Below are 27,958 nucleotides of genomic sequence, written 5' to 3'. Positions count from 1 at the left end.
GTTGGTCTCATAAAATGATTTGGGAAGGATTCCCTCTTTTTGGATTGTTTGGAATAGTTTTAGAAGGAATGGTACCAGCTCCTCTTTGTATGTCTGGTAGAATTCGTCTGTGAACCCGTCTGGACCTGGGCTTTTTTTGGGTGGCAGGCTATTAATTGCTGCCTCAACTTCAGAACTTGTTATTGGTCTATTCAGGATTTCGACTTCTTCCTGGTTTAGGCTTGGGAGGAGGCAAGTGTCCAGGAATTTATCCATTTCTTCCAGGTTTACTAGTTTATATGATAGAGTTATTTGTAATAATCTCTGATGATGGTTTGAATTTCTGTGGAATCTGTGGTAATCTCCCCTTTATCATTTTTTATTGCATCAGCTTGGTTATTCTCTCTTTTCTTTTTTATTAATGTGGCTAGTGGTCTATTTTGTTGATCTTTTCGAAAAACCAGCTCCTGGATTTCTTGATTTTTTGCAGTTTTTTGTGTCTCTATCTCCTTCAGTTCTGCCCTGATCTTAGTTATTTCCTGTCTTCTGCTAGGTTTTGAGTTTTTTTTGATCTTGCTCCTCTAGCTCTTTCAATTTTGATGATAGGGTGTCAATTTTAGATCTCTCCTTTCTTCTCATGTGCGCACTCATTGCTATATATTTTCCTCTAGAGACTGCTTTAAATGTGTCCCAGAGATTCTGGTATGTTGTGTCTTCATTCTCGTTGGTTTCGAAGAATGTCTTTATTTCTGCCTTCATTTCATTGTTTATCCAGTCAGCATTGAAGAGCAAGTTGTTCAGTTTTCATGAGGGTGTGCGGTTCTGAGTTATTTTCTGAATTCTGAGTTCTACCTTGATTGCACTGCGGTCTGAGAGACAGTTTGTTATGATTTCTGTTCTTTTGCATTTGCTGAGGAGTGATTTGCTTCCAATTATGTGGTCAGTTTTAGAGTAGGTGTGATGTGGTGCTGAGAAGAATGTATATTCTGTTTATTTGAGGTGGAGAGCTCTGTAAATGTCTATTTGGTTTGCTTCTTCCAGGTCTGAGTTCAACTCCTGGGTATCCTTGTTAATTTTCTGTCTGGTTGATCTGTCTAATATTGACAATGGGGTGTTGAAGTCTCCCACTATTATTGTGTAGTAGTCTTAGTCTCTTTGTAAGTCATTAAGAAGTTGCGTTTTGTATCTGGGTGCTCTTGTATTGGGTGCGTATATATTTAGGACCGTTAGCTCTTCTTGTTGCATTGATCCTTTTACCATTATGTAATGTCCTTCTTTGTCTCTTTTGATCTTTGTTCCTTTAAAGTCTATTTTATCAGAGATGAGAATTGCAACTCCTGCTTTTTTTCCTCTCCATTTGCTTGGTAAATCTTCCACCATCCCTTTACTTTGAGCCTTTGTGTATCCTTGCATGTGAGATGGGTTTCCTGGATACAGCACACTGATGGGTTTTGTCTTTTTATCCAATTTGCCAGTCTCTGTCTTTTGATTGGGGCATTTAGTCCATTTACATTTATGGTTAATATTGTTATGTGTGAATTTGATACTGCCGTTTTGGTGCTAGCTGGCTATTTTGCCCATTAGTAGATATAGATTCTTCATTGTGTTGATGCTCTTTACCATTTGGTTTATTTTTGGAGTGGCTGGTACTGGTTGTTCCTTTCTATGTGTAGAGCCTCTTTCAGGATCTCTTGCAAAGCAGGCCTGGTGGTGATGAAATCTCTGAGTACTTGCTTGTTCGCAAAGGATTTTATTTTTCCTTCACTTATGAAGCTTAGTTTGGCTGGATAGGATATTCTGGGTTGAAAGTTCTTTTCTTTAAGGATGTTGAATATTGGCCCCCACTCTCTTCTGACTTGTAGGGTTTCTGCTGAGAGATCTGCTGTGAGTCTGATGGGCTTCCCTTTGTGGGTAACCCAACCTTTCTCTCTGGCTGCCCTTAGCATGGTTTCCTTCATTTCATCCCTGGTGAATCTGATGATTATGTGCTTTGGGGTTGCCCTTCTTGACGAATATCTTTGTTGTGTTCTCTGTATTTCCTGGATTTGAATATTTGCCTGCCTTGCTAGTTTGGGGAAGTTTTCCTGGGTAATATCCTGAAGAGTATTTTCCAGCTTGGATTCATTCTCTTTGTCACATTCAGGTACACCTATCAAACGTAGATTAGGTCTTTTCATATAGTCCTACATTTTTTGGAGACTTTGTTCATTCCTTTTTACCCCTTTTTCTCTAATTGCCTTCTTGTTTTATTTCATTGAGTTGATCTTCGACCTCTGATATCCTTTCTTCTGCTTGCTCAATTTGTCTGTTGAAACTTGTGCATGCTTCACGAAGTTCTCATGTTGTGTTTTTCAGCTCCATCCATTCACTTTTTTTCTTTTCTAATTTGTCCATTCTCGTTAGCATTTCGTCAAATCTTTTTTCAAGGTTCTTAGTTTCTTTGCATTGGGTTAGAACATGTTCTTTGAGCGCACGGAAGTTCCGTATCACCCACATTCTGAAATCTGATTCTGTCATTTCATCACACTCCTTCTCCATCCAGCCTTTTTCCCTTGTTGGTGAGGAGTTGTGAACCCTTGTAGGAGGAGAGGTGTTCTGGTTTTGGGTGTTTTCATCGTTTTTGTGCTGGTTTCTTCCCATCTTTGTGGTTTTATCCACCTGTCGTCTTTGTAGGTGCTGACTTTCAGATTGGGTTTCTGAGTGGACGTCCAATTTGTTGATAATGAAGTTATTTGTTTCTTAGTTTTCCTTCTAACAATCTGGCCCCTCTGCTGTAGGGCTGCTGAGGTCCACTCCAGGCCCTGCTTTCCTGGGGATCACCTGCAGTAGCTGCAGAACAGTATCGGTTGCTACCAGTTTCTTTTCCTGCTGTCTTTATCCCAGAAGTATACCTGCTATATGTCAGTCTGATCTCTCCTTTATGAGGTGGCTCTTTGGATATACAGGGATCAGGGAGCTGCTTGAGGAGACAGTCTGTCCTTTACATGAGCTCAAGTGCTGAGTTGTGAGCCCCGTTTTTCATTCAGGGCTGCTGGGTAGGTATGTTTAGGTCTGCTGCAGTAGAACTCATAACCACCTTTTTTTTTTCCCCAAGTTGGTCTGTCCCAGGGAGTTAGGGCTTTATTTATGAGTTTTTGTTGTGCTGCTGCCTTTTTTTTTTTTTTTTTTTCAGGGCTGCCCTGCCCAGCAAGGAGGCAGCATAGTCACTGTCTGCGTGCAGAGGCTTTGCTGAGCTGCTGTTGGCTCTGCCCAGCTGTCATGTGAACTTCCCTGCAGTTCTTTTTTATATGCGTGTAGTTAATACTGTCTCAGCGTTGGTGGCCTGCCTCTGTAATGGCGGGCTCTCGCTGTAATGGCAGTTTGCGTCGGCAACGGCGGGCTGCCTCAGCAATGGTGGACTACCTCCAAAGTGGTGGAGTGCCTCGGCAATGGCGGACGCCCCTCTCCCACAGTGCTGGATCATCCCAGGTTCAGCTGTGCTTGCTGTAAAACTCTCAATCCAAAGAGTTTCTGATTGCTGTTCTTTTGTGGGGGTGGGACCAGCTGAGCCTGATCACCTGGCTCCCTGTCTCAGAGCCTTTTGATTTTTAGTTGAATGGTTGACTCTCTCCCAGGTGTTCCAGTCGTCTGTTGAAAAGGTTCCTGGGTCTATGTGATTTCCCCTGCAGTGACTCCTGCGCCGGCTTAAGAGCTGAGATTCCTGGGGCTTTTTGTTTGTTTGTTGCTTGTTTTTGCCTGGGAATCTCCTGGCCTGGCTCCCGCTTCAGACCCCTTTTTAATCAGATGAATGGGCGACTGCGCCTTCCCAGGCTCCAATTGCCAGCTAAAAGGGCACCCGGAGCATTGTATTTTGTATGGAGAACTGCCGTCTGGGGTGCCGCAAAGCAGCCGCGCGGGCCAAAACAGCTGTGGGGACCGAAATGGCCATTGTGGCCAAAACACTTGCGCTGGCGACCCGTGGGGCTCCTCTGCCTGGGAATCTCCTGGTCTGTGGGCAATAAAAATCCGTCTGGAAATTCGGCGTCCACTCACCCTCTGCGCTTTCACTGGGAGCTGTAATCCTGTGCTGTTCCTAAACGGTCATCTTGGATCCGGGTCCTTTAGCCTGTTTTTCAAGCCTAGCTTGGAGTATTTTATTTATGTTTTATGATTGTTAAAAGAAAACACCTCCAAATTTTCTGTAATGATAGGTGAATTGACAGTAAGGACTGGATTCTGTCTTTTCCTAATTAGAAAGAAACATTCCTAGTTTTCAAAGTTTCCAGAGTTTAATTATACCATGTTATTTGTTGCATATATATTTTGACAGTAGGAAATTGTACGTATATGAATATATATTTGTTAAACCACTGTCAGTAACTAAGTAGAGCAAGAGAACTTTTGGATTTTGGATTTTGACTCGTGGAAATCCAAGCCTCCAGTAAAAGGTGACGATTTCAGATATATGAGGGGACTTCGAAAAGTTTGTGGAAAAATGGAATTAAAAGATAAAAAACAAACTTATAAGCTCTGTTTCTCAGCATCAGATCCATCAAGTTCAAGACATTTTTGTAAGTGTTGATACTAGCCATTTAGTCCATTGCTCAAGGATTGAGGCTCTTAGAAATTTAATCATGTCAGTGTAGCCTTTTTTATATTACTAACTGAAGAAAATTGGGTGCTGTTTATAAATTTTTTTTAAGAATAGGAAACCAAAAAAAGGAGGAGGCAAATTAGGACTATAAGGTGGGTGCCTAATTATTTCTCAGAAAATCTTACAAAACTGCCCTCATTTGATGAGAGGAATGAGCAGAAGGTCTATTGTCGTTGTGAAGCAGGGCTCTCTGTTGAAGATTTCCTGGGTATTTTTCTGCTAAAACATGGGCTGACTTTCTCAGCACACTCTCATAGAAAGCAAATGCTGTCGTTCTTTGGCCCTTCAGAAAGTGAACAAGCAGAATGCCTGGAATATCCCCAAAAACTGTTGCCATGACCTTTGTTCTTAACTGGTCCACTTCTGCTTTGACTTAGACCACTTTCACATCCTGGTAACCATTGCTTTAATTGTGGTTTGTCCTTAAGATCATCCTGGTAGAGCCATGTTTCATCTCTCTCTTTTTTTTTTTTTTTTTTTTTACAGTCTCACTCTTGCCCAGGCTGGAGTACAGTGGCACTAGCTTGGCTCACTGCAACCTTCGCCTCCAGGATTCAAGTGATTCTTTTGCCTCAGCTTCATGAATAGCTGGGATTACAGGTGCCCACTACTACACCTGGCTTATTTTTGTATTTTTAGTAGAGTCAGGGTTTCACCATGTTGGCCAGGCTGGTCTTGAACTCCTGACCTCAAGTGATCTGCCCACTGTGGCCTCCCAACGTGCTGGGATTTCAGACGTGAGCCACCATGACCAGCCCATGTTTCATCCATTATTACAGTTCTTTGAAGAAATGTTTCTGGATCTTGATCCCACACTTTTAAAAAATTTCCATTGAAAGCTCTGCCTTTGTCTGTAGCTGATATCAGTGCAATGGTTTTGGATCCTGTTGATTAATTTGCTCAACTTTAAATTTTCAGTCAGAATTGGGTAGGCTGAACCAGTTGAAATTGTGTAGGCTGAAACTAGTCCGGTGTTGACTATTGTTTCTGCTGTTAATCGTCTACTTCGATTAGGGAATGAACATGATTACGTTTTTCTTCAAAAATTGATGTGCATGGTCTGCCACTGGTGGGCTTCATCTTCAAAATTGTGTTGACCCTTCTTAAAATTAGTTACCCATTTGTAAACTGCTGATTTCCTTGGGGCACTGTTCCTATGCATTTTTTTGTAAAGCGTTACTGATTTATTCCTCCATACAAGCTTCAGCATAAATTTGGTGTTTGTTTTCGCTTTAATTTTAGCAGAATTTATGTTGCTATGATAGGGGACCCATTTTCAAACAGATGCCTTAATCTTCTTAGTGACTCAAAGTTGATCCTGTTCAGACATGATATAAAAAGTTAGTACAAGTTTCTTTTGGTGCAAAACAGTTTTGAAATTTATTTATAGTTTTTTCATAATGGGCATTTTCCATCAACTTTTAAAGATCCCTTGTATACTCCTGAATTGATCTTTGCTTCCACCGGGAAGGGGAGGAAGGTAGTCCTAATTGGAGCTGAATTATAGTGGCCTAATTATTTCCGTGATATAGTGTGAAGAAGGAACAAAATGCTGCTATTTAATGGTGAAGGGTGTAGGGTGGGGAAGTAGGGGAGCTGAACTGTAAGTGGCAATAACTCCTGAGAGCCAGGAAGAGGAGTAGTTGTACGTCTAGACAAGTTATTTGAGGCAGACAGCTTAAACATAAAAATGTGCTGAACACCTATTTCTCAACTTTAATGGAGATGTATGCTGAAATATTATATTCCTAATACATTGTTTACAAATAATTATCTGAAGATTAAACAAAATGCTTATTCATTAAAGGCAGTATTTTCATTTTGTTAGGTTTTAACTAACTAAATGCAAGATTTAAACCTAACTAAAATATGTTGATGTATGTGCTTTTCTGTTTTGGAGAAAAAAAATTGAAATTTTTCCTTCGTTTTAGCTCAACAGTAAAGATCAAGGTTTACAGAAGACTACTAATTCGTCTCTGGAAGAAATAATGGATAAGGCATATGATAAGTTTGATGTTGAAATAAAAAATGTACAACTACTTTTTGCAAGAGCAGGTAAACCATTATTCAACTTTTAGGATCTTGGCATTATATTGGGTAGTTTGTGTAATATATGTGTGTATATATGTGTGCCTTTACATCAACCCTGACAACCGTTTTGCACACATACTCTGTTGGCCGCTTAAACCATGTAGGAGACTATCAGTGTAAATTACTGCAACACTTAGAAATGGAAATTTGGCTAGTCATCTTAAGATACCTAGCTCCATTTGAATCTGGGCCTATTCATAGCCTGTATTTTTATAATATGACTATAAAACTGCTTAGAACACAGAATGGAAATTGCAGTTGATTCACATTTTTCTGTCTTAATGCTTTTGGGATGACTCAATATTATCCTTGCTGCCTTCATTATTAAATAGTATATTAGCCTAGTCTTCATTTCAATAGTATTACTAGTATTATGCTTTCTATTTTTGTAGATATCTGAGAAATGTATATCTACAAAATCGTAGACATAGTCTTAATATCTTAAAGTAATTGACTTAATTATTTTCCAAAAGCTTTGGTGTTTTCTATGTTTAAGTAAATATTTTTGGTTTTTTTTAGACTTAGTTTTTAGAAGCAATAAATATTGATTATCCTTGATCATAATATCACTTTGTGATAGGTCATTAGAGGGAAGGACACAGTTATAGTCTGTACATGTAGAGTTTATACTCTAGTAGGAGTGTTGAGATTTATTAAAATGTAAATACATAATACTTTTCATGTATTAAGAGCCTGTTGATTCCTTGGAGTATTTACACAGAACATTAAAACTGTCTTTTCTTTTGTATTTACTTAAAAATAATTGAATTATAAGTGATAAAAGATGTTTAGTCATTGCCATCAATAAAGATAGGGTTGCATAGGGCTCTGTTGGTTATAGGAAAATCTCTTTTTGGGACCTTATTTGAAGAAAAGTGATTATTAAACTTTTTTGGTCATGAAATTTTGATAAAACTCATCTTTGCTTTGGAATTGTGTGCTAAGCTGGTATAAATATTGTACTTTAACCATAAACCTCTTTTTTAATTTTTTCTTGCTTTTCTTCCTCTTTTCATTGCAATTATCAACCTTGGTCACTAATTCTGGAATTGGGGTAGTAGATCCTGGGCTTTGTTTTTTCTGTTTACTTTGAAATGGAAGATGTTATGTGAACATTCTCCAAACAGAATTATTTTATATCAGTCTTTGATCCTGTCAGTTTGTATTTAAAAAGCATAGGTTATTTAACTAATATGCTGAAAGAAGTAAAAATTGGTAATCATTGACTTTGCATTAATTTACAGTGATTTTCCATAAACTGATAATTTAAAATAGTATTCATTAAAAATAATATTTTATCCATGTTCGACTGCTGTTTGTAAAAACAGTAAATAATATCTTAAATTATTTTTTAAAGAGGAAAACTGGAAAAAGTGTCGATTTCAGCATCCATCAACTATGCATATATTGCAACCCATGGATATTCATGTTGAGCTGGCCAAGGCCATGGTAGAAAAAGACATTAGAATGGCCAGGTAATGTATGAGCTTCTTTTATATTAGAAAATCAACAGGTGAAATATGTCTGCATCAGTTGCTAGAATTTAAGGAAGCAAAGATAGATTTCTGTGGGAGACAGAAATAAATAAAGGTTATTCTATCTTGCAGCAGAAATATATTTTTAAGAAATGTATGTTTGAGTTATACATCAACTCTTATTTCAGAAGTATTTGAACTTTTACATTCTGTAAAAGTTGATGGTCCATTTTTTGAATGAATGTAATCCCATGTTTAATATCAATGAAATAAAATCTTTAAAAACATTAGAGGCTCTTTTGATAATGAAATCTCATATAATCCTGAGAAGAATAAAATGACATAAAAATAGAAAATTATTTTTGAATTTAAGTACACAGTTATGAAATGTTTTTGCTGGTTTTTAAAAACAGCTTTATTGAATATAAACTGCATCTATTTAAAGTTTACAATTGGATAAATATCACCTTAGCTATATAGCTGTGAAACCATCATCACAGTCAAGATAATGAACACATTATCTCCAAAAGTCACCTTGTTCCCCTTTGTATTCTTTTCTTTTCTTCTGGAAATTCTCTTCTCCCAGTCCCTGGACAACATTGGTCTGTTTTTTGATGCTATATGTATGTTAGAATTTTCTAGAATTTTACGTAAATAGAATCATAGACTTTTAACTTTTTTGTTTGACATTTTTAATTCAGCGTAATTAATTTGAGATCCATTTATATTATATGTATCAGTAGTTCACTGATACCCTTATCAGATGGATATTAAACCAACTTTTCATTACTAGATTAAGCTCACTTGGTAATGGTGAACATCCTAATCCAAAGACCCGAAATTTGAAATGCTCCAAAATTTGACACTTTTTGAGACTCAACATGATGTCACATGTAGAAAATTCTGCACATAAGTTCTTAACACAAGCTTTGTTTCTTGCACAAAATTATTAAAAATTTCATATAAAATTACCTTCAGACTCTGTGTACAAGATATGAATGAAACATGAATCAATTTTGTGTTTAGACTTGGGTCCTATCTGCAGTATATATCATTGGGTAATACAAATATTCCAAAATCTGGAAAAATCCAAAATCTGAAACACTTCTTGCCTCATTTCTGATCAGGGATACTCAACCTGTATGTATTATTCTTTTAAAATATTTTTGGACTTGTTTTGCCAAAATTTGGTTACACAGTTTTATATTTGTGTTAATGAGGGATATTGGTTTGTGCATTTCTTATTTTGATATCAGGATAATGTTGGCCTCATACATTGAGTTTTCTGGAAAATGTTGTGTAGAACTGGTATTATTTCTTCCTAAAATGTTAGGTAGAATTCTCCAGTAAAGCCATGTGGTCCTGGAGTTTTTCTATTTGAGAGGTATTTAACTACAAATTCATGTTTTTTCATAGATACAGGGCTAGATTATCTATTCTTTTGAATGATCTGTGTGTTTCAAGTGTTTTGAGTTATTGTTTGTTTGTGTTAAGGAATTTGTCCATCTTAGTTGTTGAATGTATTGGCATAAAACTGTTCATAATGCTTTCCTCTTACCTATGTAATACACAAAGAATCTGTAGTGATGTTATTTCTCTTAGTCCTGATGTTAGTAATTTGTGCCTTTTCTCTTTTTCTCTTAATCACTCTGATGAGAGGTTTATCAATTTTGTTGATCTTCTGAGATACCCAGCTATTGGTTTCCGTTTTCTTTTTTCTTTTGATTCTTTTTTTCCCCCTGATTTCCACTCTGATGTTTATTATTTCTTTCTTTTGCTTATTCTAGATTTTATTTGCTTTTCAGTCCTAGTTTTTTAAGGTAGAAGCTGAGGTCATTGATTTGAGACCTTAGTTTTTTTCCAATATAGACATTTAGTGCTTTATGTTTCCCTCTCTGTAGTGCTTTACTGTACATACCCCAGTATGGCATCTAGCAATTAGGCATCTGTCAGCTTGAGCTGTTCACAGCTTAGTCAGGAAGCCAAAGGTAAACAAGAACCAAAAAGAGCTTTATGACCAGCATAGAGCTGCCACAAAGCTATTGAGACAAGTAAACCTGGGGCAATTACATTGAGTAGGAAACAGAATAGAAGCACCTGTCAAAAAGTAAGCAACTGATGAAAACACAATGGTGATTCAGCAGTGAGTAAAACAGATGTCCTCATGGAGCTAACATTTTAATCAGAGTAGACATGAAATAAACAACTATAAATGTGGTATGTCTGGTGCTGCCAACTGCTATATATAAAAGAAAGAAAGCAAGGCAATGGGATAGAGAGGTGATGGGGTAAATACTCTTTGATGTTTATAATATGAGATCTTTGATACCAGGAAGTAGTGTTTTGGTTTTGAAAGGTAGAGAATTGTGTTTGGAAAGATTTTGATAAAAATTAGTTAAGTTAAAGAGGTTTGGCTACTTAAGAGGGATATGTTGAAATTATCTGGAAACTTAGCTAACATAGAACTTCCTATTTCTTTTCTTTTCTTTTTATTTCTCTAAAACTTTATTTCATAGTTATTCACCTCACCGTTAATAAGGTCTATGATTAATGCTCTATGCCAGTATTGGCGGGCCTGCCCATTGCCGGCAGTGGACTTTGAGAAAACCCATTTCCTGGCACCCAAAAGTTAAATTACTTTTTTCAAAACATACCAATCTCCCCAACACTTGCAAAAGTATTGCATGCACCATTTTCCCACCATTCTTTAAATCAGAACTTACATTATTAATCTACATCAGTGAACGTTAAAATGAATTCATTTTAACAACTTATGACTGTACAAATCAAAATACTACTAGTTCATATTAGACAAGAGTATCTTACAAACACTACATTACATATTACCTTGCAATTGGAAACATTACTTTTCATATTTGTGTATGTTTATTTTAGATAACTGAAACTTCACAGAATTTAATAGCAAAGTTTAAAAAATTTAGTTCTGTACGTTAGCTCCAACTATCTCTATTTTACAATCTATAAGGCTCATGTCATAGTTCAGCACCAAAAATCTACACAAAACTGTTTAACCAATCTTCTTATCCATCCTGTGTGATAGTTTTTGTTTGTTGTTGTTTTTTTTTAAGGTAAAAGTCCTACTTTCAGTCCTTGAAGTGAACTCCCTCTAGTCAGACTACAAAACTTGCGTTGTACCTTCTTATTTTAATTGAACAGATTAAAAAAAAAAAAAAAAAAAACTGTGTCACACCATTAATTCAGGTTGTCAGTCTATATGTTGAATTCATAACTCTGAAGCATCAGAAGTAACCTAACAATGCCCTGCCTCTATTCTTCCCCTCCATTTTAAATTTTTAAAAAGGCAACCAGAAAAATGTTTCATTTATTCTTTAAAATAAGGTGCAAAGAAGGATTACAACAAACTTCTTCATCTACGCCTCCAGTTACATCTCACTGTTTAGCATTTCTTGACAGTGTTGTAAAGGAGGCATTTAATGTAATTAGATTAAAACATGTTTGAACTTTTGACATGTTTTAATCTAATTATATTAATGCAATTCTTTCCTTCGTCTGTAATATTGAGATGCGGACTTAAAACCTTACCACTGAATTGTACTTTTAGATTTAAAGTATCAGGAGGACTTCCTTTGATGCATGTTAGAATTTCTGACCAGAAGATGAAAGATGTGCTATGTTTGATGAACAGTATACCTTTGCCACAGAAATCATCAGCCCAGTCTCCAGAGAGACAGGTAAATAGAGAAAATAAAATTTGTAAATCTATTTTTATCATCTTTTTAGAGTAGTGGTGAAAAGTCTGTTTCAGCGCAGGGTTTATAAGTGAAAGGACCAAAAGTACAGAAATGAAAGTAAAATGTCTTTCAGATTTATAAAATGTGTTTTAAATAAAGCTAGAGGAGAAAAAAACAAACAAAAATCTTCTTTAGAATCTTGCAAATGAAACACTTGTTATAAAATTTCCCTATATGTTAAGACCTAAAAGTTGTAGGTCACTTTAATTGGAATTGATCTTTATACAGTAGAAATGTTGGATTTCTACTTTGAAATGAAATTTGATAAAGCCAGCTGATGGTGGTACCATGTGCCAGGGACCTCTAAAAAAGATGTACTTTAATATTGTAATAGACAGAATGTAAATGATATGCAGTATTAATAGACTAACTTACTGGAGCTACGCTTAGTTTTGTCCTTGTAAATGTGGGAGGTAGACTTAATAATTTGTAATTCTAGTTAACTATTAGTTGATTGCACAATATGTCTTGTTGGAAGATTCGTATATTGTGTTATATTGTGTGTATGTGTCTTTCCATATCTCTTTATCCTCTGTTACTTTTTAGTCTTTCTCTCATTTATGACATTTAATCCTGCTAAATCATTCTTTTTAAGAAAACTTTTTGTATTCTTTGCTAGGTATCCTCAATTCCTATTATTTCAGGTGGGACAAAAGGTCTACTTGGTACTTCACTGTTGCTAGATGCTGTGGAATCAGGTAAGGAGAGTAAAATACTCTTTCTCTACTAAATTAAGCCTATACATTGTTATACAGTGATAACATTTTCAGAAAATAAGGGCATTCTGAAAGTGCTATAGTAATTTACTGGTTTTAGTTCTAGTTGTGCTACATTAGTGTGACTTTGAGTCTTTTCTCTTCTTGAAGCCCAAGTTTCTGTCTTCATTGGATAAATGAAGCGATTTTTTTTTTTTTTTGTAGTTGACAATGCATGAGATTCTAAATAAGCTACTTTTTTTGGCCCCAATCTCTATATGAACTTTTTCTCTATCTCTGACCTAATTGATCTGTTTTAATTTGGAACTAGAATGTAAGCTTCATCAGGACAGGACTATGTCTATCCTGGTCATTCTGGTATCCTTAGTGGCTGGCACAGCCTGATACATGGTAGATAATGCCCAATAAATATTTTGTTTAATATTGAATGAATGAATTAAAGTGAAAAACAGAATCATTGAAGAAAAGAACATAGTGCTATTTAATTTAACTAAATCAAATCTATTTATTTATTTTTGGAGATGGGAGTCTTGCTCTTGTCACCCAGGCTGGAGTGCAATGGCCAATCATGGCTCACTGCAAAATCTGCCTCCTGGGTTCAAGCAGTTCTCTTGCATCAGCCTCCTGAGTAGCTGATGGGATTACAGGCGCCTGCCACCATGCCTGGCTAATATTTTTTTTTTTGTATTTTTAGTAGAGACGGGGTTTCACCATGTTGTCCAGGCTGGTCTCAAACTCCTGACGTTATGATCTGCCCACCTCAGCCTCCCAAAGTGTTGAGATTACAGGCGTGAGCCATTGCGCCTGACCTTGACTTTTAATGTGATTATTACATGTCAGGTTGAGTTCCTTGGTGGAAGTTTAAAAAAGGCAGCTATTCTGATGATAAATAGAAGATTATATCTAACAAATGTATTTCCCTTTTTGGAGACTTAGATTTGAGTGTTTTATGCAGTTTTCAATGTACATTGTCCCAGATCAAATAAATATCTTTTCCCTTTAGAGTCTGATGATGAGTATTTTGATGCTGAAGATGGAGAACCACAGACTGGTAAAAGTATGAAAGGATCAGAACTTAAAAAAGCTGCAGAGGTCCCAAATGAGGAGCTCATTAATCTTCTACTCAAGTTTGAAATTAAAGAAGTATGTGCTTTTTTGTCTATAAGTAGATATATTCTGGTTGTCACTATCTTTTGAGCTATCCTCAAGCTAGACCCAAATGTCAAGTATATTAAAAATGTGGTACTCTGTCTTTCCTGCTGCCCAACACGCATGAACATACACACTCATACACACTCACTCTCTCGCACACAAAGATTTTTAAAAATAAAATGCTTTTTAAAAAACTGATGTATGAAAAGAGATCCAAGATGGCCAAATAGGAACAGCTCTGGATTGCAGTTCCCAGTGAAAACGCAGAGGGTGAGTAATCACTGCATTTCCAAACAAATTTTTACTGCCCACAGACTAGGAGATTTCCTGGTGAAAAAGTGCCACGAGTCGCTGGCATGGCTGTTTCAGCCAGTGCAGCGGGTCTCCGCACAAAAACTCACACAAATCTGGGCACTGTTTCAACTGGCGAGTGGAACACCTGAGAGACAGAGTCGCCTGTTCAACTGAAAAAAAGGGGGCTGAAACAGGGAGCCAGGTGATCTGGCTCAGCCGGTCCCACCCCCACAAAGACCAGCAATCGAAACCCTCTTAATTGAGAGTTTCACGGCAAGCACAGCTGGACCTGGGATGGTCCAGCTCTGTTGGGGGGAAGGACGTCTGCCATTACAGAGGCAGTCCACCACCACCAAGGCAGCCCGCCATTACCAAGGCAGTCCACCGTTACCGAGGCAGTCCGCCATTACCGAGGCAGTCCGCCATTACCGAGGCAGTCCGCCATTACAGAGACAGCCTGCCATTACTGAGGCAGACCGCCATTACCGAGGCATTTCTAACTATACCCCTTTAAACAAAACTGCAAGGACGTTCACACAGCAGTTGGGCAGAGCCCATGGCAACTCAGCAACGCCTCTGCTGGCAGACTGTGACTAGGCTACCTCCTTGCTGGGAAGGACAACTCTGAAAAAAGGCAGTAGCATGACAGGAACTTATAAATAAAGCCCCACCTTCCTGGGACAGAGCACCTGGAAAAAAGGGCAGTTATGAGTTCTGCTGCAGCAGACTTAAACATAGCTGCCCAGCAGCTCTGAACGGAACAACAGAGCTCACAGCTCAGCACATGAGCTCCTGTAATGGACAGACTGTCTCCTCAAGCAGCTCCCCAACACCTGTGTATCCAAAGAGTCACCTCATAAAGGAGAGCTAAGGCTGACATCTGGCGAGTATCCTTCTGGGACAAAGATAGCAGAAGAAACTGGTAGCAACCCCTACTGTTCTGCAGCCACTGCAGGTGATCCCCAGGCAAGCAGGGACCGGAGTGGACCTCCAGCAGTCCTACAGTAGAGGGGCCTGACTGTTAGAAGGAAAACTGAGAAAAAGAAATAACTTCATCATCAACAAATAGGATGTCCACTCAGAGACCCCAACTGAAAGTCACCAACTACAAAGACCGCAGGTAGATAAATCCACAAAGATGGGAAGAAACCAGCGCAAAAAGGATGAAAACACCCAAAACCAGAACGCTTCTCCTCCTCCAAGGGATCACAACCCCTCACCAGCAAAGGAACAGGGCTGGATGGAGAACAAGGCTGATGAATTGACATAAACAGTCTTCAGAGGGTGGGTAATAAGAAACTTCTCTGAGCTAAAAGAACATGTTCTAACCAAATGCAAAGAAACTAAGAACCTTGAGAAAAGGTTTGACGAAATGCTAACAAGAATGAACAGCTTAGAGAGGAATACAAATGAATTGATGGAGCTGAAAAATGCAACATGAGAACTTCATGAGGCATATGCAAGTTTCAATAGCCGAATCAACCAAGCAGAAGAAAGGATATCAGAGATTGAAGATAAATTCAATGAAATAAAAATGAAAAGGCAAGATTAGAGAAAAAAGGGTAAAAAGAAATGAACAAAGCCTCAAAGAAATATAGGATTATGTGAAAAGACCTGATCTGCGTTTGATAGGTATACCTGAATGTGATGGAGAGAATGAATCCAAACTGGAAAACGGTCTTCAGGATATTATCCAGGAGAACTTCCCCAACCTAGCAAGGCAGGCCAATATTCAAGCCCAGGAAATACAGAGAACAGCACAAAGATATTCCTCAAAAAGAGCAACCCCCAAGGCACATAATTGTCAGATTCTCCAGGGATGAAATGAAGGAAACCATGCTAAGGGCAGCCAGAGAGAAAGGTTGGGTTACCCACAAAGGGAAGCCCATCAGACTCACAGCAGATCTCTCAGCAGAAACCCTACAAGCCAGAAGAGATTGGGGACCAATATTCAGCATTCTTAAAGAAAAGAACTATCAACCTAGAATTTCATATCCATCCCAACTAAGCTCCATAAGCGAAGGAGAAATAAAATCCTTTACGAACAGCAATTGCTCAGAGATTTCATCACCACCAGGCCTGCTTTACGAGAGCTCCTGAAAGAACTGCTAAACATAGAAAGGAACAACCGTACCAGCCTCTGCAAAAACATACCAAATTGTAAAAAGCATCGACACAATGAAGAAACTGCATCAACTAATGGGCAAAACAGCCAGCTAACATCAAAATGGCAGGATCAAATTCACACAAAACAGTATTAACCTTAAATGTAAATGGGCTAAATGGCCCAATCAAAAGACACAGACTGTCAAACTAGATAAAAAGTCAAAACCCATCGTTGTGCTGTATCCAAGAAAGAAACCCATCTCACATGCAAGGATACACATAGGCTCAAAATATAAGGATGGAGGAAGATTTATCAAGCAAAGGGAGAGCAAACAAAAGCAGGAGTTGCAATCCTAGTCTTTGATAAAATAGACTTTAAAACCAACAAAGATCAAAAGAGACAAAGAAGGGCATTACATAATGGCAAAAGAACCAATGCAACAAGAAGAGCTAACAATCCTAAATATATACGCACCCAATACAGGAGCACCCAGATACATAAAGCAAGTTCTTAATGACCTACAAAGAGACTTAGACTCCCACACAGTAATACTGGGAGACATTAACACTCCACTGTCAATATTAGACAGATCAATGAGACAAAATTAACAAGGATATCCAGGACTTGAACTCAGACCTGGACCAAGCAAACCTAATAGACATTTACAGAACTCTCCATCCCAAATCCACAGAATATACATTCTTCTCAGCACCACATCGCACCTACTGTAAAATTGACCACATAATTGGAAGTAAATCACTCCTCAGCAAATGCAAAATAATGGAAATCATAAACAGTCTCTTAGACCACAGTGCAATCAAATTAAAAATCAGAATTCAGAAACTAATTTAGAACCACACAACTTCATGGAAAGTGAACAACTGGCTCTTGAATGTTGACTGGATAAACAATGAAATGAAGGCAGAAATAGAGATGTTCTTTGAAGCCAACAAGAACGAAGACACAACATATCAGAATCTCTGGGACACATTTAAAGCAGCGTCTAGCGGAAAATTTATGGCAATAAATGCCCACATGAGAAGCAAGGAAAGATCTAAAATCAACACCCTGTCATCAAAATTGAAAGAGCTAGAGGAGCAAGATAAAAAAAACTCAAAGTTAGCAGAAGACAAGAAATAACTTAAGATCAGAGCAGAACTGAAGGAGATAGAGACACAAAAAACCCTTCAAAAAGTCAGTAAATCGAGGAGCTGGGTTTTTGAGAAGATCAACAATATAGACTGACCATAAGCCAGATTAATGGAAAAGAGAGAAGAATCAAATAGATGCAATAAAAAACGATAAAGGGGATATCGCCACAGATTCCACAGAAATACAAACCACCATCAGAGATTATTACAAACAACTCTATGTACATAAGCCAGTAAACCTGGAAGAAATGGATAAATTCCTGGACACTTGCATCCTCCCAAGCCTAAACCAGGAAGGAGTCAAAATGGGAATAGACCAATAACAAGGGCTGAAGTTGAGGCAGCAATTGATAGCTTACCAACAAAAAAAGCCCAGGTCTAGTTGGGTTTACAGCAGAATTCTACCAGACATACAAAGAGGAGGTGGTACCACTCCTTCTGAAACTATTCCAAACAATCTCAAAAGAGAGAATCCTTCCCAAATCCTTTTATGAGACCAATGTCATCCTGATGCCAAAACCCAGCAGATACTCAACAAGAAAAGAAAACTTCAGGCCAATATCCATGATGAACATAGATGCAAATACCTTCAGTAAAATACTAGCAAACCGATTGCAACAGCACATCAAAAGGCTTATCCATCATGATCAAGTAGGCTTCATCCCGGGGATGCAAGGCTGGTTCAACATACACAAGTCTATGAACATAATTCACCACATAAACAGAACCAAAGACAAAAACCGCATGATTATCTCAATAGATGCAGAGAAGGCCTTTGACAAAATTCGACAGCCCTTTATGCTAAAAACTCTCAGTAAACTAGGTATCAATGGAACGTATCTCAAAATAATAAAAGCTGTTTACGATAAACCCACAGCCAACATCGTACTGAATAGGCAAAAACTGGAAGCATTCCCTTTCCTATTCAATATAGCGTTGGAAGTTCTAGCCAGAGCAATCAGGCAAGTAAAAGAAATAAAGTATTCAGTTAGGAAAGAAGGAAGTCAAATTGTCTCTATTTGCAGACAACATGATTATATATTTAGAGACCCCTTCATCTCAGCCCAAAATCTCCTGAAACTGATAAGCAACTTCAGCAAAGTTTTAGGATACAAAATCAATGTGCAAAAATCAGAAGCATTGCTATACACCAATAACAGACTTAAACAGAGCAAAATCCTAGAATGAACTGCCATTCACAATTGCTACAAAGAGAATAAAATCCTAGTAATACAACTAACAAAGGATGTAAAGGACCTCTTCAAGGAGAACTACAAACCACTGCTCAAGGAAATAAGAGAGGACATGAACAGATGGAGAAACATTCCATGCTCATGGGTAGGAAGAATCAATATCATGAAAATGGTCATACTGCCCAAAGTAATTTACAGATTCAATGCTATCCCCATCAATCTACCAATGACCTCCTTCACAGAACTGGAAAAAACCACCTTGAACTTCATATGGAACCAGAAGAGAGCCCACATAGCTAAGTCAATTCTAAGCAGAAAGAACAAAGCTGGTGGCATCACCCTACTGGACTTCAAACTATACTACAAGGCTACAGTAATCAAAACAGCATGGTACTGGTACCAAAACAGAGATATAGACCAATGGAACAGAACAGAGGTCTAGGAGGCAATGCCACACATCCATAACCACCTGATCTTTGACAAACCTGACAAAAACAAGCAAAGCGGAAAGGATTCCCTGTTTAATAAATGGTGCTGGGAAAACTGGCTAGCTATGTATAGAAAGCAGAAACTGGACCCCTTCCTGATACCTTACACTAAACTTAACTCCAGATGCATTAAAGACTTAAGCATAAGACCTAACACCATAAAAACCCCTAGAAGAAAACCTAGGCAAAACTATTCGGTACATAGGCACAGGCAAGGACTTCATGACTAAAACACCAAAAGCATTGGCAACAAAAGCCAAAAGAGACAAATGGGACCTAATCAAACTCCACAGCTTCTGCACAGCAAAAAACACAGTCATTAGAGTGAATCAGCAACCAACAGAATGAGAAAAAATTTTTGCAATATACCCGTCTGACAAAGGGCTGATATCCAGAATCGACAAAGAACTAAAACAGATTTACAAGAAAAAAACAAATGCATTCAAAAGTGGTCAAAGGATATGAACAGACACTTCCAAAAGAAGACATATATGAGACCAAAACACATGAAAAAATGCTCATCATTACTGTCATTACAGAAATGCAAATCAAAACCACTTTGAGATACCATCTCATGCCAGTTAGAATGGTGATCATTAAAAAATCTGGAGACAACAGATGCTGGAGGGGATGTGGAGAAATAAGAACACTTTTACCCTGTTGGTGGGAGTGTAAATTAGTTCAGCCATTGTGGAAGACAGTGTGGCGATTCCTCAAGGACCTAGAAATAGAAATTCCATTTGACCCAGCAATCCCATTACTGGGCATATATCCAAAGGATTATAAATCGTTCTGTTATCAGGACACATGCAAATAAATGTTCATTGCAGCAGTGTTTACAATAGCAAAGACTTGGAACCAATGTAAATGCCCATCGATGATAGACTGGACAGGGAAAATGTGACACATATACACCCTGGAATACTGTGTAGCCATAAAAAACGTTGGGTTCGTGTCCTTTGTAGGAACATGGATGAACCTGGAAATCATCGTTTTCAGCAAACTGGCACAAGAACAGAAAATCAAACACTGCATATTCTCACTCATAGGCAGGTGCTGAACAATGAGAACACACGGACACAGGGAGGGGAGCATCATACACTTAGGTCTGTTGGAGGGGGATTAGGGGAGGGACAGCGGGGCGATCCGGAGTTGGGGAGGGATAACATGGGGAGAAATGCCAGATATAGGTGATGGGGATAAAGGCAGCAAACCAGATTGCTGAGTATGTGCCTATGCAACAATCCTGCATGTTCTTTATATGTACCCCAGCACCTAAAATGCAATAAAATATATATATATACGAAGAAAAAAAACTGATGTAAGAATGATCTGTGACATATCTAAATTATTCTGGAAGAGCTTCGACTTTTTTTTTTTTTTCTTGAAATGGACTTTCGCTCTTGTTGCCCATAGTGGAGTGCAGTGGCATGATCTCTGCTCACTGCAATCTCCACCTCCTGGGTTCAAGCGATTCTCCTGCCTCAAGCTTAGACTTAATTAGGATTTACTTTTTTGCAGAAAATTTTTATTACATGCATACTTTAATGTTTTAAACTTTTAACTTTTTAGCTAAGTAATGTTGCTCATTGTCATGTTTATGGTTTGAAAAAATGTGAACAACCTAAATTTCCAACATATGTTTATAGCCTTTAAAAGTCATGTGGTAAAAGGAAACATGGAGAAATATTTACAATATGTCAGTATTTGGGAAAAGAAAAAGATTATAATACCAAGGATATTATGATTCCATTTAAAGTTATATTTATATATTTTATTTGATAAATGACAGACAGTGTTCATCTCTGTGTGGTGAGATTACAGGTTTTTATATTTGCCTGCTTGCTTTTCCATGTATTCCAGATTTCTATAAAAAATTTGTCTTGCTTTGATAGTAACACAAAAGGATAGAAAATGGAGGTATTCCTTATTGACTGTTTCATATCTCAAAGTGACAGCATGTCCTAAAATACAATGTCAGAAATACTACATTTTATCTGTGTGTACAAACCTAAGTATTACTGATATTTGTTTAGAGAAAGGTTTGTTCTTTTCCATTAGCCACCTTCAACTTCTCTCTTTCTTTCATACTCCATCCAAAATATAATTAAATACCATGACCCATACTTCAAAATGCATTCAAATGATTGCTTTTCCTTTCTGCTGCTAATGTGCTGTCCAAGGCACCATAATCTTGCCTGGATTATATTCCAGTAGCCTCTTAACTGTCTTTGCTTCCATCAGGCACTCTGTTCTGTCAGTTGCCAGAGTGATCCTTTAAAAGTGAATGTCAGGCTGCGTGTAGTGGCTCACGCCTATAATCGCAGCATTTTGGGAGCTGAGGTGGGTGGATCATCTGAGGTCAGGAGTTCAAGACCAGCGTGGCCAACATGGTGAAACCCTGTCTCTACTAAAAATACAAAATTTGCCATGCATGGTGGTACCCTGTAATCCCATCTATTCGGGAGTCTGAGGCAGGAGAATTGCTTAAACCTGGGAGGTGGAGGTTGTTGTGATCCAAGATTGCACTACTGCACTCCAGCCTGGGTGACAGAGCAAGACATAGTCTCAAAAATAAAATAAATTAAATTAAAAAAAGTGAATGTCAGATCATGTTGCTACTCTGCTCCATATCCTCCACTGACTTCAGGTCTCACTAAGAGTAAATGATAAGTTCTTCCCATGGTGGACAAGGCCTAACATTTAACACTTCATATGACTGGCCATTTATTTCCTTCCTTGCTCACTCTGCTTCAACCATATTCCATTTATCCTTTCCATAAGCATTGATCCTGTGCCATTTTTACCAGACATTATTTTAGATAATGGAAAACAGCAGTGAGTAAATTCTTGCCCCCTGGAGCTTATACCTGTCTTATGTTTTTCCTTCTATGTACCAAAGCACATTCCTTGTGCTTGCTATGATAGCAACCTTCACTTTCTCCAGCTTTCCCTAGAATGTAAACTTCATGATGATAAAGAATGTCTTAATTTTTTTTTATGTTACTGTGACAGAATACCTCAGCTTCCCAAGAGGCTGAGATTACAGTCATATGCCACCACACCCAGCTGATGTTTTATAGTCTTTGTAGAGTTGGGGTTTCACCATGTTGCCCAGCCTGGTCTTGAACTCTCAGGCTCAAGTGATCCACTTTGTCTTGGCCTCCCAAACTGCTGGCATTATAGGTGTGAGCCACCACACCTGGCCTCTTCTTTAAGTATTTTTAAAGTTTTATTTCAGTGTGTAATTATAACATCTGCTAACAATATTTCGCCTTTTTTCGGTATTATGTTATTCTGGTTATTATTGCTGCCTATCAAGTCAAATAGCTTAAAATAACTATTTTATTTTGCTTACAGGTTTGTGGATTAGGAATTCTGGAAGGGTCAAAGTGGGCAATTTTGTGTGTAGTCTTTCATTTGGTTACATTCTGATGTTGACTGGGGCTGCAGTCATCTGAAGCCTCAAGCTGGAGGTCCATGTGGCTGACTTAATGGGGCTTGCAGTTGATACTGGCTATTGGCTGGGAGCTCAGCTGGGAGTGTTGACTGAAACCCCTACTTATTGGCCTCTCAACATGGTAAAGTCCATGACAGCCTGAGTAACTGAACTTTTTACATGGTGGCTGGCTTCCCCCAGTATGAGTGTTCCCAGGTGGGGGTTTCATGGTCTTTTTTGACACCAGAAGTCCTTATAGTATCAGTTCCTTTCTACTCTAATTATTTAAGCATTCACAAGTCTGCCCATTCAAAGGGTGGGGACAAAGGTCTACACCTTTTGATTAGAGTAGCAAAAGCACTTACATCTTTTAAAAATTACCACTTTTTTTTTATACAGGCTATCATTTCCAGAGTTAATTTAAATAGTAGTATGATAGTGAACATCTTGCCTTATTTCCTACTTTAATGAGAATTTTTAAAAAATCCCCATAAAAAATTACTAAATAAAAATTACTAAACATGATTTTTGCTTTGAAATACAGGTTTAAGAAAATCATATTAAGGATATATATATTCCTCTTTTTACTAAATTAGAAAAAATAAACAATGAAATTAAATTGTTATGATTTTTTATAAATATGCTTATATCCTCAAGAATAGAATTTCATTTGGTAATTTCCAATTATATTAAATAGCTATGGTCGTAGAAGGATATGAGCGAAGTTACTACTATTCGTATGGTGATGTGTATGGAGAAAGATTTTGTTTTCATTATTTTAAGTATGATTCAGACTCCTTATCAACTTTTCATTGGCTCTACTAATTCTTTTAGGTGATTTTGGAGTTTACTAAACAACAGAAAGAAGAAGATACAATTCTAGTATTTAATGTTACTCAGTTAGGAACAGAAGCTACAGTGAGAACATTTGACCTAACTGCGGTATCTTATTTAAAGAAAATCAGCTTGGATTATTATGAAATTGAAGGTAATAGCCATAAAAATAGAAATAGTAGCCTGTAATAAAGATAGCTCTTATAAGTATGTGAAACACTTTAATTTATGTAGTATTTGTAGTAGATAATATCTATATGGTTCTAAGCATTTTCTAAATAATAACTCATTTAATCCTTATATCAGTGCTATGGGGTAGGCAGTGTTATTGTCTACAGTTTACATGTAAGTAAACTAAGGCATAGACAGATTATATTAATACAATTTATCATCGTCACAGAACTAGTAAGTGACTGAACCATGATTAAAACCCTGGAAATCTGGCCCTAGGGTCTGTGTTCTTAATTAGTATTACCTATTGCTTCAGATAGGCTGTAAAAACCTCCTTGATATGGGGAATATTATTCTCATTTTATAAACAGATAAAGGCTAAATAAAGATTAAGCAGCTTACTTAATATCATGTATTTCATGAAGGACAAAACTTAGAGTTTATCTGTGGTCTTAAGATATTGAAGGCCTTGTTCTTTCTTTTAAATAGTACTCATTTACCACAAGAAACACCAAGTTACAAAAATAAAAATGGTAGGATATAAAGTTAGTTCTTTCAGAAACTCTGATAGTTTATTCATTTCAGTGTCTATGTTGTGTGCTCAGGTATTTCAGGCATGTAGGAATGGACAAATCTTCAATAATTAAAATTCCCTAACATTTGCCTAAAGCTTTAGTCAAATACCATCATCCCTTGGTATCTGTGGGGCATTGATTCTGGGGACCTCTGTGGGTACCAAAGTCCATGGTGCTCAAGTTCCTTATATAAAATTGCATTGTATTTTCTTTTCTTTTTCTTTTTATTTTTTTTGAAATGGAGTTTCACTCTTGTTGCCCATGCTGGAGTGCAATGGCATGACCTCGGCTCACCGCAACCTCTGCCTCCTGGGTTCAGGTGATTCTCCTGCTTCAGCCTCCCAGGTAGCTGGAATTACAGGCATGCGCTGCGACGTCCAGCTAATTTTGTATTTTTTTAGTAGAGATGGGGTTTCTCCATGTTGGTCAGGCTGGTCTTGAACTCCTGACCTCAGGTGATCTCCCCACCTCGGCCTCCCAAAGTGCTGGGATTACAGGTGTGAGCCACTGCGCCCGGCCCCGGCATTTCACATAACCCATGCATATCCTTCCATATACTTTAAATATCTTTATATTTCTAATACCTAATACAATGTAAATGCTATGTAAATGGTTGTTATACCATATTGGTTTTAGAAATTTTTCTGTTTTTAATTTTTTAAAAATATGTCAGTCGGAAATTGGTTTGGAATCCATCAGTACAGAAGGCTAACTGTATAGAGACCTATGTTTTATAATTTTTTTAAATAGCTGAAACTAAAATCTTAGTTTAGAAGAAAAATATTTTATGTGTTTGTAATTTCTATAGGCACTGTGTTAATACAAAGTTTGCATTATTGTCTTGAGGGAAAAATAAATAATAATAAATTTTCTAGGCTATTTTTTCCTTTAGTGAAGGTTGTGCCCTTGGAAGTCAAGGGAAAATTTTGAGATGTCTCAGAAGCAAGAGTTAAAGAATTGCAAATAATAAAAGATGGATAAAATGGTGGACAAGTACTTCTCCCTCCACAGCTTTTGGAGGCAGTTCCTTGGTACATCTACCTAAGAATATAAAGGACATGTGGTAATACCTGTTGTTTTTAAGTTAAAAAGGAGTTTAACAGTTCTCTCTTAAGGAAAAAAAGACAAACACAAAATTTTTTCTCTTTTAAGTCACCTCTCACACTTTAAACAAAAGGAAATTATTTTAATTTCTATAATAGAAGTAAAATAATTTGTCAGAATTTTAGAAGACACTTGTGAAATCAGGTGAAAATAAATACGCATGTTTTTAACCAAGATGTCAGAGGCAACTACTGGTGTTCATTAATTTCATCAGCAGTGATGGCCTTAGTATTTAATAACTGACAACATGCAAAGATTTTCTTTTAAAGCTTAATTAACAAGTTTTTAAAAAGTCTAAAAAGTTTCAAATTACAAAAGAGCAATTTATTTGAAACACATTTTTTTTCCCTTTTTCTTTAATCTAGGATCCAAAAAGAAGCCTCTTCACTTGATTAGCTCTTCTGACAAGCCTGGATTAGATCTTTTGAAAGTGGAATATATTAAGGTAGGGACCATAGAATGATTATTTATATATTGTATATTCCAAACTATATCTCTGGAAGGAAAAATATGACAGTAAAAAACTAGTGGCTCTGGATGTGTATCACAGTTTTTAATTATAGGGAAATCTGCTTCTTTTTTCATTTGTACACCTTCTTTCTCTTTCAGTTAAGTATAGGGCTATTATTACACAAAGTCACTGAACTTCTTATCCCCAAAGATATAAACCTGGGATGAAGTAGGTACCATTTGTCTTTGACAGAATTCTCACATACCTATACTGATTATAGGTCATATATAGGTGACCTTTGGCTGAGTATCCTGCATGAAAAAGGATAAAGTCCTATTAAATTGGGTTCAGAAGAGCAATGCCAGGAATAGGAAGGGCCATAGAAATATTTCCTGTGAGCAACACTAAAGGAACTAATGGTATACAGCTACATTCAAGATATTCAAAATTAGTTGATTTGTTTAATCAGTCAGCAGCTATTTATTGAATATCTCTGCATGTGTTATTGGCTGTCTATACTGTTAGGCGCTTGGGATACAGAAATGAAAAACATTCCCTGTTCTCAAGGAAATTACAGACTAGTAGGGAGATACACAAGTAAATAATCATTAGAATATAAGGTGATTGATTTTCTAATAAAGAAAAGCACAAAGCATTATTAGAACAGAGGGGCAAGGGAAATTGGCAAGGCCAGAAAACTTCTCACAGGAGGTAAATCTTTTGAGTTTGAGTTTGTTTATGTTCCCAAGGGACAGAACGAGGACAAATGATTAGTTATGATGGGAGATAGATTTTAGACTCAGTGTGAAAGCCTCATTAAGATTTCTAAAGATATGATTTGCAAAGAAACAAGGTTTCTTTTACTAGAGATATAAAAAAAAAAATGGACTTGCTAAAGACTTTATGGAGGGATTTAAGCGTTAGGTGATAGATGGGCTATGTGACCTTTATAGCTTACAACCTTCAGAGTTTATCGTTCTGATTCCTAGCTACAGTTTCCCAGAAGTGAATGTTCTCCCATGTTTGAAGAGGAGAACACATTTGCACTATTATAATAAATATGTTATTTGGATGTAACTTTAAAATAATGGCAATAAAATTAAATATACAATGTATGTAAAATATATTTATAACTAACTATAAATTAACTAGAGATCATAAATAAGTGATTTATTTACTTTGATCTTAGTTCCTTCTTTAGAACTTTTGTTTTTTTTTCTTCAGGCTGATAAGAATGGACCTAGTTTTCAAACTGCTTTTGGAAAAACTGAACAAACAGTTAAGGTAAGAAATTCTGTTAAAGGAATTTATCCTGTTTGAAAATAACCTACTCTTGAAGTCTCTCTAATATCTTTTGAGGAGTATTGACTGGGTAGTTTCATGGCATAGTCAAGGATCGATATGAGTTATAAATAACCTCATCAATACTTATCATGCTCTGTGTTTATGCTTCAGCTTACTAAAGCTGTTGTTTCATTATAGCACATCCTAACATCCTTAAAAGTTTCAGTATTATTTCTGAATTAGGAAATGTTATAGGCAAAGGAACTTTGATGTACAAAGAACTAAAGGTTTCTAAACTAGCCAAACTATATACCATTGTTTGATGTACAGGTGAAAAAGTGTATTAAATATAAGGAGAGATGTTGAGCACTTTTGAAGTTATACTACTTATGTAGTAGCTTAGAGTAAGAGGAGCAAAATGTACTTATGAGTAACATTAAAATGTTAAAATGAAGCCGGGCGCAGCGGGTCACGCCTGTAATCTTAGCACTTTGGGAGGCCTAGGCAAGCAGATCTCTTGAGGTCCGGAGTTCAAAACCAGCCTGGCTAACGTGGTGAAATCCTGTCTCTACTAAACTTACAAAAAAAATTACCCGAGTGTGGTGGTGGGTGCCTGTAATCCCAGCTACTTGGGAGTCTGAAGCAAAAGAATCTTGAACCCGGGAGGCGGAGATTGCAGTGAGCTGAGATTGTCACACTGCACTCCATCCTGGGCACAGAGTGAAGCTCAAAAGAGTTAAAATGAAAGAGCTGAGTTTTAGCTCACACATTTTTGAGAGGTAGAAGAATATATGTTTTAATATTGTGAAGCTTTTATTGTTTTTATATCCATTTAGTGTTACGAGAAAATGAAAAGAAATTCTTATTTATAAACAGAATTTTTAATTTTATATTAATTTGCTGTTAGAAAACTACCCATTCTTGAAAGCAGTTTGTATTGCTATCTTAGCTTTCTAGAGTGATTGTTTTAACAAGTGTAGTACTTTTTCCCTGTAAGTTATATATTGTGTTTCCTTTTAAATGATAAGACAGTTATTGTGATTTGAGG

At 37.1% G+C, this 27,958-nt stretch overlaps 1 protein-coding gene across 5 annotated transcripts in view; it reads left to right on the top strand.

Annotated features, from left to right (window-relative positions):
• Positions 1 to 27,958, top strand: part of VPS13C (vacuolar protein sorting 13 homolog C) — a 198,977-nt gene that overhangs the window by 63,613 nt on the left and 107,406 nt on the right. For all 5 annotated transcript variants that reach the window (XM_017506167.2, XM_017506165.2, XM_017506169.2 and 2 more), the window contains 8 exons: positions 6,544 to 6,667; positions 8,061 to 8,178; positions 11,762 to 11,891; positions 12,571 to 12,649; positions 13,671 to 13,810; positions 23,326 to 23,479; positions 25,541 to 25,620; positions 26,851 to 26,910. In XM_017506167.2, the coding sequence (XP_017361656.1) occupies positions 6,544 to 6,667; positions 8,061 to 8,178; positions 11,762 to 11,891; positions 12,571 to 12,649; positions 13,671 to 13,810; positions 23,326 to 23,479; positions 25,541 to 25,620; positions 26,851 to 26,910 (885 nt within the window). The remainder of the gene's footprint in view (positions 1 to 6,543; positions 6,668 to 8,060; positions 8,179 to 11,761; positions 11,892 to 12,570; positions 12,650 to 13,670; positions 13,811 to 23,325; positions 23,480 to 25,540; positions 25,621 to 26,850; positions 26,911 to 27,958) is intronic.

Source organism: Cebus imitator, unplaced genomic scaffold, assembly GCF_001604975.1.
Source record: "Cebus imitator isolate Cc_AM_T3 unplaced genomic scaffold, Cebus_imitator-1.0 Scaffold350, whole genome shotgun sequence".
In the NCBI taxonomy this organism is placed as follows: Eukaryota; Metazoa; Chordata; class Mammalia; order Primates; family Cebidae; genus Cebus; species Cebus imitator.
Note: the sequence above shows the minus strand (reverse complement) of the source record. Positions and strands in the feature narration are given on the sequence as shown.